This window comes from Propithecus coquereli, unplaced genomic scaffold (genome assembly GCF_000956105.1).
Source record: "Propithecus coquereli isolate 6110/MARCELLA unplaced genomic scaffold, Pcoq_1.0 Scaffold348, whole genome shotgun sequence".
NCBI lineage: Eukaryota > Metazoa > Chordata > Mammalia > Primates > Indriidae > Propithecus > Propithecus coquereli.
Window position 1 is genome coordinate 599,418 of NW_012149152.1, and position 20,260 is coordinate 619,677.

Here is a 20,260-nt window from a genome sequence, read left to right on the forward strand (position 1 = left end):
CCCCTTTGTGGAATATGGAGTAGTGCAATGTTGTTTTGTTTTCGCTGTTGTTGTTAATTGCACAGTGTCAGTGAGAGCACTGACAAAAAGCTTCTGTTTTATCATTGTATTAGAGGATCCCAATGAGAACTAAAGGGAGGAACAGCAGAGAATAATCTACTGCAAACAGTCAAACATGAATTACTCAGAATAAGAATTTACTCTTTAAACACCCTCTTATAGATTTTTACTCCCCAAATAAAAAGTTATTAGGGCATATTGTATTGCAGTTATATATATATCATAGGCAATATGTAGTTATATCTCACTGTAACTGACAGATTCACTGAATCACAAGGGATCACCAGGTGTAAAAAATCTCACATGAAGGGTGGAGACACAGGAAGATATTCTAACTGCTTTTTATTCTGGATTCCAGGTTATGCTTGACTTTAAACGATTCCCATCCTCCGTTCATTACTGGTTCAATTAAATTTAAGTTCATAAGAATGTTAGGTAGAATTAATTCTGGATATAGATATTCTGTTACTAAGTTTACTTTTCTATGATTATTTTATTGGTGTCTATTATTTTTGATGGATATAGTAAAATATGGATGTTTCTGTATTGTAAAAAAAAAAACCAACAACCTAATATTTGTTCATTTGTGGCCAAGGATGCCTTGAAATTGCATGAAGTAGAATAAAGAGTCTAAAGCTGTGGGAAAATGTGCATGGGAGATAACCAAGGCTGGTTCCACTGTCTGCATTTTTCAATTTGTTTTCTTATCAGCATGTCCATAAACTGGAAAAGTATTAGGCACAAACCCATTGATAAGCATATGAGAATTTCTTCCAGCCTCCCTCACCCTTCTTCATGGAATATCTTATAAGAATTTTGGAGTCCATATTTGAAATACAAAAATTACAATACAAACATAAAACAAAAATTATTTTATTTTAACATCAGAGGCGTAATTGTATTGCAGCATCATTTTTTGCTAATCTTTGGATGGAGGAGAGGCAGTACAACCAGCTGGGAAGCAAGAGTGGTTAATTCAGCTTACTCCCAACATAAATGATAGTGAAGGACTTTCTTACCCAGGAGGGTTTGAAGGTTAAACTGTTGCATGTCACCTGCTAATTAGGATTCCTGGGAGTAAGCAACAGAAATGGACTCTGGCTTACTTCAACAGAAAATGAATTAATTAAAAATATACCTGAAAACTCTCAGAATCAATGAGAAAGTTGGAATTCCAGTACTGGAGAATGAACAGGAGCTATGAGGGGCCTGACATTTTTGAACATGGGAATATGTTCTGGAAAATATGATTAGGATGCTATAACTGGTAGCTACATCAGTGAGCATCATTCACCCCCACCCTTGCTGGATGCTTGAGGGTTTGCTGTTGCTCTTCTGAATAATTTCTCAACTGCAATTTTGTTCCTGCAAATTTCAGAGTCATGGATGGTGGCCTGACCTAAGGATGTTTTATCTGGCTTTTTGTCTTTATGATTGAAGGTTGGGCTCTACTTCCCACCAAGACTCACATAATACAAGGATCCTCCAAAGTAGGAAGAGAAGTCAGACATGGAGTGGCCAAATAAGAGAAAACAATGTACACTGTGTAGCTGATATAGAGAAACAAGGGGTATGGTGACTAACTTACCAGCTTCAAATGCTTATGCTTCTTTTTAGGATAAGTAGATAGGAATGTTTGAGTCTTCCTAAATTGTGATTGTATCTTTTGTGGCAAATTACTTACTACTGGCCTCAAGTAATTAAAAAAAAAATGAACATCTTTGTACAGGTACCCTGACCAATATCCATGGCCTGATTTTAGTTTATTTAAGCCTGTAGACCACCATGAGAAGTGTTAATATTACCCTTGTACAAATGAGGAAACAGGTTAGAGAGATGAAATAAATTTATTGCCAAAATATTACAAAGAGCAATTGGCATTGCCAGGATTAAATCCCACGTCTGTGTGATAAAAGTCCCATTTTTCTACAGAAAAAGTTATTATTTATAGATAAACTTGTCAATTAGTTGACTATTGAATATCTTCATGTCTTAAATCTCTTTATGTATTTTCATCAATATTGAATATATTGCTTTTGTTTTTATTTTCATTTGAGTTCTACGCAATAACTCATGTTAGGCAATACCATTTTTCCCTAAATTAATGCCCACATCCATTGATTTGATTATCCCTCATCCACCATATTTACATCTATTTGTATGTGGTATATTGAAAGTCACATTATATCATCAGAACTTGTATTTCTTGTCATTATATCCCCAAGGCTCCTCACAGTTCCTAGCATATAAGAGATGCCTTATACATATGTGATTTATGATAATGAGCTAGAAGAAAGAAAATAGGCATGAAGGTGGGGTGATGGAGGAAAAGTAAAAGAGACAAAAGAGGAATAGAGGAGAAAATGGACATGAAATGACTAAATTAAAAAAATCTAGCACTTTCACCCATATAAGTCATACATAGGACTTTTTTTCTAGCAGTAATAATATTGATGACTGTCTTCTCTGGTTTCCAGTTTATTTTTTGGGCCCCATAAATGTTTTATTAATATTTTCAATTATTAGAATGATCTATTCATCACAAAGTCTTCTCTTATGCTATCAAATGCATTTTAAGGACTGATGTAACCAAAAGAAAGTCTGCTATTATATTTCATTGATTGGACCTGATCTTTTTGCTAACTTTTATCCAATATCCATTTGTCTCCTAAATAATCATGGAGAAAAAGATCAGGCTTTCGGACTGGGAAGTAACTTACAGAATTATGAATTTAAGACAAAGGGACATTTTTCACTTCTTTGAAAATGCATAATGTGCTATGAAGGTGTTAAGAAATAAGAACTCTTTGAAAGGGCTCTCTGATATGAATAATTGCAAATGTCAAGGGATAAGAGTTTTCTGATAGTGATTCTATTTCTAGAATGTCAGGTACTGATGCAAAGGTGACATGAATGATTTGAATGAGTCATTCTGTGTCCCAGAGATGGTCCTGTAGAGAATTGAAAGCAGTACTTCATAACCAACAGAGAGATTTATTTAAGGCCAAAATGTCAGAGGTAATCAAACTATTTAACTTGTGCTCATAGCTTTACTTTGCATTATATTAATGGACACACAGAATTTATTACATACTGGCAAATTAAGGAAACAGAATTTTATAAAGAGTAAAGTCGAATGCTATATTGTGGCTTTCAGTAAAATATTGATGAAAATACTTATGGTAATATTTTAAATTAATTATAAATACTAACATTACTTGCTTTAAGTTTATTTTAGCATATATGGAGCAAAGTACACAAATCTAATTCTGATCTAATTCTTGTGAATACTCCCATCTACATAGGGTCCAGAGCAGAAACAGAACATTGTTTACACCACAGATAACCTCTATTCTGTCCTCTACCAGTTACCATTTCCTCCTAAGGATAATCATTATCTGGATTTGTAACATCATTACTGGTGGTTATAAATAGCATTACTGTGAGAATTCTTTTTTTTTTTAATTTAGAATGTTATGGGGGTACAAATACTTTGGTCACATAAATTGCCTTTGCACCACCCAAGTCAAAGCTACAAGCATGCCCATCCCTAGAAAGAGTGTACTACATCAATTTTGTGTGAATTTATCCATCCCCTTCTCCCCCACCACCTGCCTGATCTCCAATGAATGTTACTTCCCTATGAGCACAAAAGTGTTGATCTGTTAGTACCAATTTAACGGTGAGTACATGTGATGTTTGTTTTTCCATTCTTATGATACTTCACTTAGAAGAATGGGCTCCAGCTCTATCTAGGATAATACAAGAGGTATTAGTTCACCATTTTTTTATGGCCGAGTAGTACTCCATGGCATACATATACCACATTTTATTAATCCACTCATGTATTGATGGGCACTTGGGTTGTTCCCACATCTTTGCGATTGTGAATTGTGCTGCTATAAACATTTGAGTGCAGATATCCTTTTTATAGAATGTCTTTTTTCCCTTTGGGTAGATACTCAGGAGAAGGATTGCTGGATCAAATGCTAGTTCTACCTTTAGTTCTTTGAGGTATCTCCATGTTACTTTCCACAGAGGTTGTACTAGTTTGCAGTTCCACCAGCAGTGTATGAGTGTTCCTATCTCTCTGAATCCACACCAACATTTGTTGTTTTAGGACTTTTTGATAAAAGCCATTCTCACTGGAGTTAAGTGATATCTCATTGTGGTTTTGATTTGCATTTCGCTGATGAGTAGAGATGTTGAGCGTTTTTTCTTCTGTTTGTTGGCCATCAGTCTGTCTTCTTTTGAAAGGTTTCTGTTCATGTCCTTTGTCTATTTTTTAATGGGGTTGTTTGATTTTTTTCTTGCTTATTTGCCTGAGAATTCTTGTAGATGTCTTGTGATATACAAATACAGAAATCTCAATCTTTCTCTCTCTCTCTCCCCTGCCCCCACTTTTACATTTCTGTTAGGTATTCACCTTGGAGTGGAATTGCTGAGTCAAACAGTTATACACATGCACTGCTTTGGTAAAAATTGTTAAAAGCATTTACAAAGTGATTGTACCAATTTACCTTCCCACTAGCAGGGCATAAGAGTTCTGATTGTTTCACATCCTTGACAACATTTATTATTGGCTCTCTTTCATTTTGGCTATTTTAATTATAATACCAAAATACTCTTGGTTTTTTTGTTTGCTTATATTAGTTCATGTTACAAAAAGAATCTAAGTGATATAAATAAAAATAAGGACGTTTGTTCATCAGTTGATACTTAAAGACTTTAAAGAATAGTTCCTCCAAATCTTTCCTAGACTAAAATACGGCATATTGCTTAGAAGAGGAAACTTTTCCTCAATATTCAATGGAATCAGACGCATTAAAAGAATATGCCTTCAATATTTCAAAGGTTTTTATTTATTAAAAAAATTAAGTGTTTTGCAACATTTTTTATGCATGATGCAATTCAAAGTGTTCTCATTTCACAATCTTTTTTTCTGATAAAAATAATTATATATACAAGTATATGTTTTAATATTGTCCATATGATGAAATTTTCTCATTTCCTGAAAAATAATATTATCTGTCCCTAATAGTTGTTCTACTTCCCTATGGAATCTTTATGTTTTTCATTTATTTCCAAAATAATTTTATATTAAATTCATTTAAATAACAAATGTTTAGCTTACTGTAACGTGATTCTTAAAGAAGTGGATAAACTGGCATGATTGAAAATTAAAATCTGTCACTGGCAAAACAAAAGGCCTAAGGTTCCATGTGAATTTTGGAGCCATCATTGGGCCAGGGATTTTGGTGAGGCTGGAGTGTGGCTGATGGGCCTAGAGCAAAAGGAGACAAGGACATGGTTGCCAGAATGTTCAATTCTGATAGGGTAGGACACAAGGTAAGAACTGCATATGATTTGACGGTTATACAAGAGGGCTGAAAAAAAAAAAAAGAAAAGAAAAATAGCTGCATAGCTGCAGTGATTGACTCTGAAGGGTGAAGGTTGGAAGAATTCAAGGGAGAAATACTAAAGCATTGGCATCATAATTCACAACTATTTTAGACATAAGCATTTAGGCCTATGTTAGGAACTATGACTCCGTTTTGTCCATTATCATTTCTATTAGGCAGAATATTTGAATTATGTTCCTGACAGCAGTCTTCCATTTCCACCATCCATTCTGAAATTACCACCAATTATTTTCTCAAATATTTTTCTAAAGCTGATCAAATCACTCACCTGTTTATGAACAATTTAAACTTGTTAATTACTGGAAAAAAATTTAAACTGTTTGATCTGGTATTCAAGCTGTCCTATGGCTTGGCACCAACTTAAGCTTTAGAGTAACTGTAGGTATATAGAGATGTATCGATACTCTAAAAAACTATTGTCCAAATATTTCTATAGTTGTTCAGCTTTTGCATTGGCTCATTCTATTCCCTCAGCCTAGAGATTCTTCCTCTCTATCTTCCTAATCCCACTGAATTGCTCCTTGTCCTTTACAACACAATGTAAACTCAGTATCTCAGTATCTCCTTAAACGTATTTATGAACCAATTCTCCTATTCCGACCCCTGCCATTCATGGCTAAGCCCTGTAATATGTGCTTTTTCTTCATTTGGTTTGAGAGATTTATCTACCTGTCTTTCACATAAAATTATAATCTTCTTGAAGATAGGGACTATACATTAAAATCTTTGCAACTCAGGGACACTTAGCAGAGCACTTTCAGACAACAAATTACAAATGGGCATTTAAAGGTGTACAGAGTTAAATCATTTTATTTATGGAGCATACTCATGGAAAGAACTTATTTACCTCTAAATCAGTAATTCTTAACTCGGAGTGATTTTTCTCCCAACCCCAAGGGACATTTGGAAATGTCTGGAGATATTTTTTGTTGTCACAACTGAAGGGAGGGGTGCTACTGGCATCTTGTGTGTAGAAGTCAGGGATGCGGCTAAGCATCCTACAATGCACAGGGAAGTCCTCTCCAACAATGAATGATCCAGTCTGAAATGTCAGAAGTGGCAAGTTTGAAAAACTATGCTCTAGATAAACAAAAAACTCCTATTATTATCAGTTTCAAATTAAAAAAAAAAATAAACATCTACTCTTCATGTAGCCCACATGCCAGACTGATTTCTGTATGACATCATTCTTTAAAATTGTTGCTGAAATTAATGTTGGTACTTTATTCATAAATACACTAACTTATATGATTTATATACAAGCATAAATGTGCTCACTAATTATCAGGGAAATGGAAATAAAAATCACAATGAGATATCATCTCATACCTGTCAGGATAGCTATTATTAAAAAAAAAAGGAAAGAAAAGTAAAAACAAATGTTGGGAAGGATATGGAGAAGTTAAAACCCTTGTGCACTGTTGGGAATGCAAGAGTGCAGGTGCTGTGGGAAAGAATAAGAGGCTTCCTAAAATAATTAAAAATAAAGCTATCTTATGATCTATCAGTTCCAGTTCTGGGTATTTATTGAACATACTTGAAATCAGAATCTCAAAGAAATATCAGCACTGCTTTGTCCATTGGTGTACTATTCACAGTAACCAAGATGAAGAAACAGCCTAAATGTCTATCAACTGGTAAGTGGATAAAGAAAATGCACTGTACACATCCAATGGACCCCTACTCACGGTTTGAAAATGAAGGAAATTCTGCAATATGCAACAACAGCGATGACCTTGAAGACATTATGCTAAGTGAAATGAGCCAGCCACAGAAAGACAGATACTGCATGATTCCACTTATATGTGGGATCTGAAAGAATCAAATTCATAGAATCCAAAAGTGCAATGGTAGTTTCCAGGAGATGGGGGCAGGGGAAGATGGGGAGTTACTAATCAACAGGAACACAGCTTCAGTCAAGCAAGGTTAATAAGCTTTGCAGATCTGCTGTACAGCAATGTACCTATGGTCAACAATAGTGTATAGTACACTTAAAATTTTGTCAAGAAGGTAGATCTCATGTTTTTACCACAAAAACACAAAAATTAAAAAAGTTTCTAGTCTGTTTTCCCGGTCTTTTCTGTTTGACTGCTTGCTTGCTAGTTCTCTCTCCCACTATATATCCACCCTAATCACATACATCCATACTAAAAGTCAAGCATAGATCCTTCCATAGTCTCCCCAAGCTTATCTGTTTAATACCATACAAACATCTACAGACTGTTTCAGTAAGATTTTCCTATCAGGCAGGAAAACAACAATTACTCTATGGGTTTCAGATAGAAGGGATTTATTAATAATATAGATAATCGTTACAAACAATGTGGAAAGGCTAGAGGGGCCAAAGCGGTGACATGCAGGACCCATGAACCCATATTGCCATTATCAAGGCAGGGACTGGGAGCCCCCACTCCCATCACCACTGCTGAAACTGTCACCATTGCCACAGAGCTGGCTGAAGCTGGTAGGCTACAGCTCCTGCCAGATGCTTCCAATTCCTAACTGGCAGCTCTCTCGTTTTTACAGAAAGTAACTAAGACCCATCTAGCAAAGAAATTGAAAAGGCAGTTTGCAAGGGAGTCTTGGAAATGTAGATTTCAGTCTTCTAACCAGTCCCGGTAATAAGAAACTCTACAGAGGCAGGAGTGGAGCTGAGTACCAACAGATAGTATCTGATGTATATATGTAACTGAGATTCTTGCAGGTATTAGTTTGTATTAGTATTGTCATTGTCTGGTGTGCAAAAAAGATTCACATTAATTTTTTGTGTTTTTGTCTTGCTTTTGTCACTTGACAATATTTGAATGAAGCTCTTTCAAGTTAACTTGCATAGGACACATTTATTCTCTTCAAATCTTTAGTGTTATTACATGGTGTGGGTGAATAGTAATCTAGCCAGGCATTCAAGTATGATAGGTTTTCACTTTGACTCTTCTTTGGGCCATGATAAAGACTGCCAAAATAAACATGTATCTCATTAATCTCTACATGTTGGTGTTTATTGTTGTTGTTGTTGTTTTTGCTTTCCTACACAGCAAGGTCCCAGGTTTTAGATTGCTGATGAGATGGAATATATTTTGCTTTCAATTGCCATATTACTTCCAAAATGACCATAACATTTTATATTTTCACAATTAAATTAGAAAAAGACATCTTTCACCGCATCCCTGCCAGCAATAGGTGTAATCTGGGATAGTTTCTTAATTACATTTTTTTTTCCCAGAAAGCAAATATGGGGATGAGGGGAAACTTCCCCTTTTCCCTGAAAGTTCGTTAGAAGGTTAAGTCACAATTAAGGCAGATAAATAAGAGGAAGGGGTTTATTTACTGTATAGACAGGGAGAATCACAGAGTGATTATCCAGTATCCCAATGGGATCCAGATATTTTTATACACTCCTTTTAGAGATGAAGGGGAGATGAGGAATGTAGTAATTCTGTTTAAGAGCAATAAATGGTTGCTAGGGAGGATGAATGGATGGAGGAAACATTGACTTCTAAAATGATTCTGTTTGTAAATTATATTAACCTGAGAGACAGGTACTATCTTTAAAATGATTTGGGCCAGATCTGGTTGCATTCTTGATCATCTTTCCTGCAATATAGTGAAATAACAGGGAAGGGAAGGGAAGTCTATTGTTCTTTTGATGAGTCCATGTGGTTTGGCAGATAGAGGGAAAGCCCCTTCCAGGGGCCTGTTGATCTCTAAGTGCCTTCAATTCAAAATACTCTTTATATCAAAGAGTCATATTTTGGGGTGAAATTTCCTTAGATCCTTTACAAGCCACAGGAGAAGGCAACCCAAATACTAACCCAACTCCACTGTAACTTTACAGATCCTCTGACACCACTGCAATACATGGACATTTTTGAATGATTCATCATTTTCTAATTTGAAATTGTCATGAAAATCACTCAACTAAGTAAAAAACGGAATAGCTTTTCAGTAATATTTCAGCTAAAATAGATACAATGTTCAATCTTATTCATTTTATATTACATTTTTTTCTTTTTCGTTTAAGCTGGCTAAAAGTTTGTGACATTGCTGCTGTAAGTTTGTATCAGCCATTGTCACAGGTCGTGTCAGTCACATTAGTCTAATTTATTAATACATTGTGAGACTATCACCCTCAAAATCTTAAGACTTTTATTATCAATTCTTCATCTCTTGCAGTTTGCTCATCACAAGTTGGTTGAGTGTGGGGAGGGAGTCTGCTTGATGTCTCTTCATGTAGCAATCCAGGCTACTGGGGTGTCCAGCATCTGGAGCATTGGCTGGTAGTTGTGGCAGGAAACAGATAAGGTAGCAAATTGAAAATTGGCTCTTAAGGACTCCTGCCCAGCAATGACAACTTCTTAGAACATTTAATACATGTTTCTTAACTTGGCATACGTGAGCACATAGTATTTCAATGGTTCTTCTGTTTCCATTGTGGTGAATTTACCAATTTGGAATTATTTTCTGGGTGCATGATTGATTTTGGAAAACTAGGTAGTCAGCTTTCTCTATAAATTGAAGAGTTAAATGGTCAAATAGCTATCCATTTTTATTTGGTATGCTGTTTTGGTGGCTCATTGAAGGAATTGATTAATGGTATGAAAATATTGTGACAGTGTAATCAATAACATTAGGATAAATGACTTCAGTGTTTGTCATATTTTCAATGTGATTTAAACCTACTTGCAGCCCTGATGATTGCCATTTGGATTCAGTTTAATTTCATCAGAGTACCCAGAGAGTACCTGGAAATATTTGCAGCTCTCAAATTGTCAAGGTAGTTGTTAAGAGCTTGTGATTATTATTTGGAACAAATACAATTCAAGAAAAAACTTTGATAATTGAAAACGGGTTAGGAGATTATAAATGCGTATTTTCATGAAGACAACCAAGATTTCCTATCCACTGGAAAAAAAGATCTTATGGCCATTCTCTGGTATTACAGCTTTCAGTGGAATGACATTAAAATTCTGATTCCATGTTGCTTGTTCTTCTGCATGAGGCAGATGTCAGTTTCATATGGATTCTGAATGTCATCCAATCTGTTCTTCAAATATAAATGTAATTACTGGTCAATAGTGGTAGATAATTTATACATCTGCTGTAGTCGTGGAGGTTTTATTAATTATTTTGACTTAGACTTTGTTCCCTTTGGAAAGCTGAGAATTTAGAACCATATTACTTTGAGTGAAGGCACCTTGACTCCTAAGCATCACTACATGTACTTGAGTAACCTAAGTGTGGATGATCTGTGCTGTTATTACTCCCAGTCCTATTAGATGGGTCCAGTACAGTAAAGGGACTTCTTCCACGTAAGGAAGGCTCTGTGCACCTATGTCTTACACTGTGAGAGGCAGGAGGAGGTAGTATGAAAAAGGTGAACAGGTTATGATTTAGGGGGCTAGAACAAAGCTAATATTTCTTTCTCAGTTATCAGGGACTGTGAAAGTCATCAAGTCCAACTTCCAGTCAGTGTTAGGATACATGAGAGACAATTTTCAAACTTTTGCCTAAGTGTCATTCACATGCTTTTGATAATAAGCTTATTTCCTATTTCATAGTCTTACCTGAAAACTTTCTGACTGGAGCGAAGGCAGTAAATATCATCTGTTGGTACCTCTCCTGCAACTTCTGGTTCACCTTTTCCTCCTCTTCCTATTACCAGTAATGCTGCTACTGTCCTCCTGCTACTCCTAGTGAATATTTCACTAACCTAATGTGTACCACTTGCCAATAGTTTGAGATAATTTACACATTGGCTGAAGTTATAGAGGTTTCATTTTATTTATTTATTTTTTTAAATTTCAAAATATTAAGAGTGTACAAATGTTTTTGTTATGGGGGTAGCTTTTATAATGCTTAAGTCAGGGCTGTTAGTGTGTCCATCACCCAAATAGTGCCCATTGTGTATCTGTTAGGTAGGTTTTTACCCCTCCCTACCTCTCTTCTTCCCCCTTCTTGATTTCCAATGATTTTTTTACCTCTTTGTGTGCTCATGTGTGGCCATCAATTAGTTCCCAATTATTAGAAAGTACGTATGGTGTTTGTTTTTCCATTCTTGAGATATTTAACTTAGGATAATGGCCTCCAGTTCCATCCAAATTGGTGCAAAAAACATTGATTTGTTTCTTTTTATCGGTGAGTATTGCTCCATGTTTTATATATACCACACACATTTTGCTGGGTGCAGTGGCTCACGTCTATAATCCTAGCACTTCTTTTATAATTTGTGACTGCCAAAAACTAATTCTAACTGTTTAGGATTTGAACCTTGTTGTCTTATGTGCAATCAGTCCTGCTTTTGGTACTAGCCACATGTGTTATGTATTCTACATTTATCATCTCATTTATTCTTCACCACAGATCTGCAAGGTATCTTATCCACATAAGAGACTGAGATTCAGGAAAGTTAAGAAAATTATTAAGGTCTGGGATTTTAAATTTAGCCTGCCTTGCTGTAAAGTCCATGCTTTTAAGCCCCCTGTTTTGCCCTCTTTTCCTTGTCTTTGACTTTTTTTCCCAAAATTTTTATTCTGATATTGGAATTCTTACCTATAATATAAAGGACTCTATTGTAGTGGTGAAAGGATTAATGAAATACATCCACCAATAAATGCTTGCTAAATCCCCAGAATCAAAATCAAGTATCAATGAAATTTTCTGAATATTGAGATTGTGTTTGTCACTGTGCACACCAAGATTTAAAGTCTAGAACCTCATAATTATTCAGGCAATTGTTTTGGAAGTTCTTGTGTTTGCTCTGTCTACTATTGTGTATTGATTCATAGCATGCTGGGATACATGGGCCCTAGGCCATCCTTTACCTTCACGCAGAATGTTTGATTTATTTATTTTTTTTTGAGACAGAGTCTCACTCTTTTGCCTGGCCTAGAGTGCTGTGGCGTCAGCCTAGCTCACAGCAACCTCAAACTCCTGGGCTCAAGCAATCCTCCTGCCTCAGCCTCCCGAGTAGCTGGGACTACAGGCATGTGCCACCATGCCCGGCTAATTTCTCTATATATTTTTAGTTATCCAATTAATTTCTTTCTGTTTTTAGTAGAGATGGGGTCTCGCTCTTGCTCAGGCTGGTTTCAAACTCCTGAGCTCAAACAATCCGCCCGCCTCGGCCTCCCAGAGAGCTGGGATTACAGGCATGAGCCACCGCGCCCGGCCAGAATGTTTGATTTAAATACCAATTTGGCTGCTCTGGACGATGTTCTACTGCCCCTAATCACAGAAAACTGATTCTGTGGAAGGTTATAATACCATAGGCGTCAGCAGTTTCAAACATTTGGCATTAAAGACATTGTAAAGTGAATTATAAATAATTTTATCCTGAATTATCTGTATCAAAGACACATACTTTTATGTGGACAAACATTGTTTAATTTGTTCTGTTGTTTCAGTTGCTGGGGCTATGGTTGTGGATATTATTTTGGAAGACTCTGTGATGTGTTCAAATTAAAACTCTTTCTTGAACTCAGGCACAATGTTATTATTACTGTTATTCTATTTAAGAAACAGTTGCCAAAGACGATAGGTGCATAGAGTTCAAAGAAATTTTATTATCGCTTCTATCATCAGTGAACTTGTGAGTTGAGCTGGATAGAATCAGAAAGATTCTCTAAAGATTATTTTATTGATCACCAAATGCATTTTTATAAAAGTAAAGTCTCCAAATCGAAGCTTTTCAAACAGTCACTTGGCTATTACTAAAATGGCATCTAGTTGGTTATCAGTCTCCTGAGTACCTAAAATGTTATCCCAAAGCCAAACCAATTTTGTTCTATGGAGAGAGATTATTAAGTACATGAAATCTTGTTGCAAAGCATATAGATTGGAATGCACCAATACCAAGTGCCATGGAATTTCCAAATGACAACTTGATATTGATACAATTAGGAGTGAAACAGCCATTAATCATTGAAAGCATTGCAAATATATCCATTAAATGAAAAAAAAAAACTTGAAGGAATGTAAATAATACAAATTGGCTATTCAGAAATCATTCTGTAATATTAAAGTTTTAAATGGCATCCTAACATGTTGTATTTTTTGTTTGTTTCACATGTTTCCTGATCCAGATTTATATTTTTGAAAATAATATCTACTATCAACCTGATATAAAGAGCAGTTCATTGCGACTGACATCTTCTGGAAAAGAAGGAGTAATTTTTAATGGGATTGCTGACTGGTTATACGAAGGTGAGTCAAACAGATTTAGTTTCAAAGGAATACAAACGACATGTTTTTGTACAAAATCTACAAGAAAAATTTGTTCATTCCAGAGCAATGCTATGACTTCTCCTCATTTCCTCTCAAAATTGCTTCCGTGCTTTCATATCTTTGCATGTTGCAGTTTGTCTGGCTATGATTTACATCTACTTATATGATTCCATATTTGAGAGATATGTATATGTGGAGGCTGGATGGATGTTATTTTTGATGACACTTAATGAATGAAAGTGAATGGTCACCTTACATCGCTCTGGAATTACATGACAGATTTTTCTGACTCTATGGAAAAGAAGAAACAAAAACTTTTACTGCTCAAAAAATACATGAAAGCCACTTGATTTTCATTGTTTCCATTAGAGACATTTTGTCACATTTTATAAACCCCTATATAGGGAGCAAAATAAAATCCACCTGGAGAGTTATTTTTAATAACTATTGAGTCAATTTTTAGTAAAGCTGAGAATGTAAAAGTGAATCAGGTAATGAAAGTCTCTATCCAGTTTTTATTATGTACCCATTATTACCTGAGTTCTACGTACAGATTGACTGGAGAAGAATCAAAGTTGGAGTTTAATATCTAGGTGTCAGATTCTGCAACTGATCTTGGCAAAACATGCTAACATTTAAAGTAAGTTAGTCTATTTGATTACAGATTTTAAAGCTAAGAATCATCCAGAAAACCAGTTTTATATTTTGAGCAATATTTGAAAATGCAGTCTTTCTACCTTAAACTCAGTATTTTTAATACTGTAATAAAAGTGAATCATTTTGAGCATTTATTCATTCATTCATTCTCTCACTCAACTGTTATGACTGAAGTCCTACTGTATTCCGGGTACTTGCCTAAGTGCTAATATACAGCAGGCTGTAAAAAATGTACTCTGCTCTGAGGACCTTACATTCAAGGGAAAGAGTTTGCTAGGTGGCGCTATTTTATTAAGGGAGAGATGTAACCCTGAGATTTGTATCTATGTGTGTACAGGTATATTTACATCTGTGGTAGATTTCCATGTACACGTCAGCGTCAAATAAAAGTTTTTAGGGGCTACAGTCTATTTCGAAGAGTAATGTGAAAGCTACTATGAAAATATCAGCAATAATTATGCTAAGAAAGTGTATTTTTTAAAAAAAGAAATACACTGGTAAGTAGGGCTCTTTGCCTGAAAGTGACAGAAGCTAACTCTAACTTTACTGTTTCAAAAAGATAAGTTATTGGAGGGGCCTAGGATAGCTCACTGAATTGAAGAAACAGGTAGAGAGAACACACTGGAAACCTGAGTACTTCTGGGAATCTAGATAGCAAAAGCTATTCAGTGCTTACCTAGAGGAGTGCAGAAACTGAGATACGCCCTTTATCTTCAAAATGTTGTTAGTATTGTGTGAAACCCTGACAGTTGAAGAAACCATGTCAATGCAGTGTGGTAAGTAGTCAAATACCAGTAAACACAGAATTCTATGGAAGAACAAAGGAATGATATTTAGCTTATTCTAGGGATTTGAAAGCATTTTCCTGAGTTGAGACTGAAAAATTAAGAAATGTTACACATGAAAAATAATTAGGAAGGAAAATCCAAGCAGAGGTAACAGCTTGTGAAAACATAGAAGGGTTAAATAGCATGGCCTGTACTTAGAGAATTACAGTCTGTCTGATGTTATTGAGGCATAAAATTGGAGACAGGAAGGCAGTAAGAACCAAGGAATAGTGACCTCTAACGATGATCTGGGATTTCAGTTATTTTGCTACTAGTAAATGGGGAAACGATTGGGGTTTTTCAAGTAAGGGAATGACAAGATTAGATCTTCCATGTAAATAAATTGTTTTGGCTGCAGTGTAAAGCTGGGATGTAAGAGCAGAAAGAACCATGAGCAGCTATAAGGCTGCTTCCATGTTGTATGAGGAGATAATGAGCAATAGAACTAGAGTTAAAGCAGTAAAATGGAGGGAAGATTCTAAACTTGATGAGGCAATAAAATGTATAGGTCAGAGTGGTTAAACGGACAGGGTAGATGATAAGAAGTCAGGAACAACTTTGTGGCTTCTGGTTTGGGTCACTAGTAAATAGTGGTGGCAGGCACACTGAACAAGCATTAACAAGGAGCAGCAGAATTCAGGGAGGAAAGGAGTGATTTGGGGGAACGTGGGCATTTCACAGTGTGCTGGCATGTGACATTAGGTGACAAAATGTGATCTTTAACATAGGTGAACTTTTAAGTCAACTAGGAGTATACTCAACGTAGACTGTGCTTATCGTGCTGACTTGATCCCTGATCAAGAAGACTTGAGCCTCTGTCCTATTGGGAAAGTGTCATATAGGTTATGGGCATTACATTTTTAAGGAGAAAATTTAAGTAGAAAAATTATAGACTTATAGACCATTATGTGAAAAATAAGATAATTTTCTTAATTGGAATATAAAAAAACATATATTTGGGCTGAGAGTAAACAGTTTGCAGGGGTTGTGGGAGGGAGAAGGACAAACAGGTAACAAAAAATTTGGTGATGGCAGTGTAGGTCTGACACATTCCAAAGGGGAAATAGAAAAATTAGAGTTTTTGCCATTTGGATTGAACTCAGTACTTTGGGCTCTGTGTTGCACATATGGTGGGAAATTCCATGTGTGCATGTGATGGAACTCTCACAGCACCAGTGTAACTAATCACTTAATAAGAAACCAAAACTGAGTGAGGATCAGTGAGTTGGATGGAGATGGCCTCAGAGCTAATGAGCGGGAGAACCAGCATTTGAATGTTTGTCTTTTGTGTCCAAAGCTGATGCTTAATCACTAGTCTACTCTACTTGTAGCCACATGGTTTTCATTGTTCCCTAAGGGATAACGCTCATTTGGGGGCCTAACCTATCAGGTTTCACTGATCTGTTTCCTCAGCCAAAGGCTCTGAACCCTACTGTCCATGGATGTACTCCAATTCTCACTGTATTTCCAGGAGAAGAAACTCTACCAGCAAAATCAATGTGTGGTCTGGCAGAGGGACTTAAGCAGTTCAGATGACTTTGATTTCCCCTCAACATTTTGCCTGCCATCCGCAGCCTATGCTTCAAGAGTCCTACATGCACCTTAAATCCCCCACTATCTCTTTGCTCGTCCAGTGTACCAACAGCTCCCAGGCTCCAGACCTTTTCTTTTCCCTTTAATATACTCACCAGAGCACACTGATATCACCTAGGGAATGTGCATAATCTTCAGCACTGTGCGTGATACTCTGGTGTGGAAATTTCCTTTTTATTACTTATAAGAATCAAGTACAATCTAAATTAGCATGCATGGGAGACACAGGAAGTAACATATAACATTTCCACTTTTATTTTAAATTGAAATTTACCTTCAGTAAATGTCATGAAAAAAAAAAAGATGAGAGAAAGAGGCACATAAAAGACACTAAATGTTTTTATGGCAAGTTTTAAGGGCACGTCTTAATCTTTTTAGGGCCAGGCCAATCTGTGAGAGCACTGCTGCTCCCAACCTCAGTCACTAGTGTTGAGTCTTTAAAAGTCTTTAAAAGCATCATTTTTAAGCATCTTTGTTTCTATTTCTAGTATTATTCAGTCTCTAAGGAAAGTAAAAACATACGAAATATAATATGTTTTAAACAATTGGTACTGTTCAGAAAAATAATAAAATATTCAAAATGGAAGATTATTTTAAATATAATTTACACAAAGCACATCCAGTGTTACTCATATAAATTGTATTTAGCATGGTAACATAACTAGATATCAGATCAAAATTTTATTTTAAAACTTTTAAATTTTATTTAAAAAAAGTAAAGTCTCTAGTTACCAAATTCACAGCTTAGAAAATTTTCATAAAGTACTTAATCTATTAAATAGGAAAAAAAATGACTGTCGCTTTTAATTATTTAAGCATGCAGAATAATGGAACTAATATGCCAAAATGATTTATAAATATATTTTAGAACCTCATATTTTTTAAGGGATTGTTCTTTGAAATTCAATTCAATAGCTGTGGAGCAAATATCTGTCAGGTATTACCCGAGAGCAATATTAGGAGGAATAAGGGTTTCTATGTTTCAGGTATTTCCAAGGTAGTAAGGTGATTAAGAGTAAATAACTATTCTATCAGGAGCCATTCAGAGCATGGTAAACAGAATTACAAATAGAATTTATGTCAGCATACTGAAAAGAATTATGGAGAAATCTCAGGTGTTTCATAGAAGAAATGATCTTTGCATTGATCTTCAAGAATGACAAGAATAAAGAAGTGGGAAAAAAATACACAAGACAAATAATATCTTTATCAGCAGATTCCAATTGTTATACCTTTTTTGTTTAATGAGGACAATGCAAAATGCCCTACTTTCACATTATTTTTTGTCTTGTCTTGGGCACATGAAATTGTATCCATTCCATCATCACTGACTCAACAAATATTTATTGAACACTTACTAAGTGCCATCCATGGGGCTGCAGCCATGGAGGCCAGAGGAAGACAGGGTTTTCAACAGTGCTGAGTCTCCAGAGGTCAAACAAGATAAGGATTCCAAAGTTACTATTGGATTTGATAACCTTGATGAGTAAAATTGGTGGTACCAGAAGCAAGACAGCAGTATATCTATGTGTAAGTAGGACATGAGCAGGGTATGAATATAAACATTTTTTCCAAGAAAGTTGGCAGTGAAATGTGGAAAATAAAGGGGGAAAAAATCAACCACCAGCCCACAGGGTTGCCAGTAGCATCCTTAGGAAATCCTATCTGTCTAAGTTAATAAACTAAAAATGGAAAAAATCAACTTGCTTTTCAGAATAGCATGCTAATCTGAACACAAGAGTCGTATCTTATTTTTCTGGAAGTGTTTTGTGTTGAGGCTGTGTTTTTCAGTATCTGTGCTATAAACCCACATGTGTTGAAAACTCCATCTGCTCTGCCGTGAGATTTTCTCAATCAGAGCAATAAAAAATGATGAACAGCCAAACTTATGCTAAATTGGAGTGGAATGCAATTTGTAAAAATAAATTCTTAGTGAATAATATAATTAACATAGGAAGTTTGAATCCATGAGTAAATGTTCCCATTAGTTTCGATTAAAGAAGCTGTGCCTTATCCAGGATGACTGTTAAGTAAATGCATATTAAAGATTCTTTTATTTACCTCCTTCCCATTCCAGTTAGCTTTATTTTTGCATCTGAGGAAGTCACATAACTCTTTCTATGTATTATTTTGGTATGTTAGCAATTTGTGGGGAAGAGCATTAGGCATAAATCACTCTAAAATACATGAGAGTAGGTGGTACTTTATTTCTCCTGAACAGTGCCCTCAACTCTAGGCCAGGCTTGCTCTTGGGAAATACTGGGTTCACATATGTCAGCTCCTATGACAGAACCTGCTTCTCAGAAATCCAGAGTGTTGACTTTAGCTAACAGGATTTCTTTGTACCTTCAAATCTCATAGGACTTAGAGTTTACACTCAGATTGGCCCTTAGCATATATATTTTTTCTTCAGTGTGTCATCTTCTCGACTTAATTGTTATTTGTATAATACAGGGTCAGGATCCCAGCTGGAAGAAAAGTGGCACATTCAAAAAAGAATAATTCAAGGAGGTTTTGTCTTTGAAGGAGCTACTTATCAAGAACATGGGACATGCTACAAACTATAACTAGTAATGATTTAGCTGTTAACACTCAAACAGGGAGAGCGGAGGCAACAGTCAACAGAAACTAGAAAGAAAAACAGTCCTGTAGATTTTTCACAGTAATAGAAGCAGTGAGTTTTGGTTGAACAAAGCCAGACTCACATGATTTCAATGCTTGGGAGCCAAGAAAATAAATTCCACGTGCTCTCTCCCTCCTTTCATTTTATTTGCCTGGGTTTCATATTGGTCATACCTAACACAAAGTCAGAAAACGTGGGGATGTTCTTATTATTCAAATTAAAAGTTTATGTCCTGGAAGGAGAAGAACACATAGTCCCATCTATTACTGTTGCACTGCAAGATGGCATCAGTCCAGTTATACATCTGAAATTTATAAATGTAGTCACTATTTGTATTTTTCTTAAATGGTTGTGGAGAAAGTTTCCCCAGCAAGAAGAAATGAGCTTATCATGTGGTCTTAACTGGCAATCATAGTTGCTTCTTCAACTACCCATTCCTTTTCCCTTTATTTTCTGTTAGCATGTCAACTAGACAGGTTATTTAACAAGTGGATCAAATCAAAACTTTATTCCTGGCAAACCTTACTCCTTAGCAAATTAGGTTGCTATAATTTCAGTTTTCCATTGGCCAGTACTATTGGGCAAAGAAGTATTTGTGAATCTCCTGAGTTCCAAATATATTTCCCTTTGTCCTCCTTTGTATGGCAAAGACGCATTTTATTCCTGGCAGATCGGTCACAAGACCTAGCATAGTGGCTATGTTTTGCTGGTTTTTTGTTTTGTTTTGTTTTTCTGTGTTTTTGGTTATAATGAACCCACAATGGTTAGGGGGAAATTTCAGCTTCAAATTCAGAGGAACAGAATTATGACTATATTCCTGTTCGAGACACTCCTCTTTCAAGCAATGAACTTCT

The 20,260-nt window shown here is 35.7% G+C and overlaps 1 protein-coding gene across 1 annotated transcript in view; it reads left to right on the forward strand.

The window, feature by feature from the left end:
• DPP10 (dipeptidyl-peptidase 10 (non-functional)) overlaps positions 1–20,260 on the forward strand; it is a 670,962-nt gene that overhangs the window by 464,710 nt on the left and 185,992 nt on the right. The window contains exon 7 of the mRNA XM_012651081.1: positions 13,565–13,685. Within this exon, the coding sequence (XP_012506535.1) occupies positions 13,565–13,685 (121 nt within the window). The remainder of the gene's footprint in view (positions 1–13,564; positions 13,686–20,260) is intronic.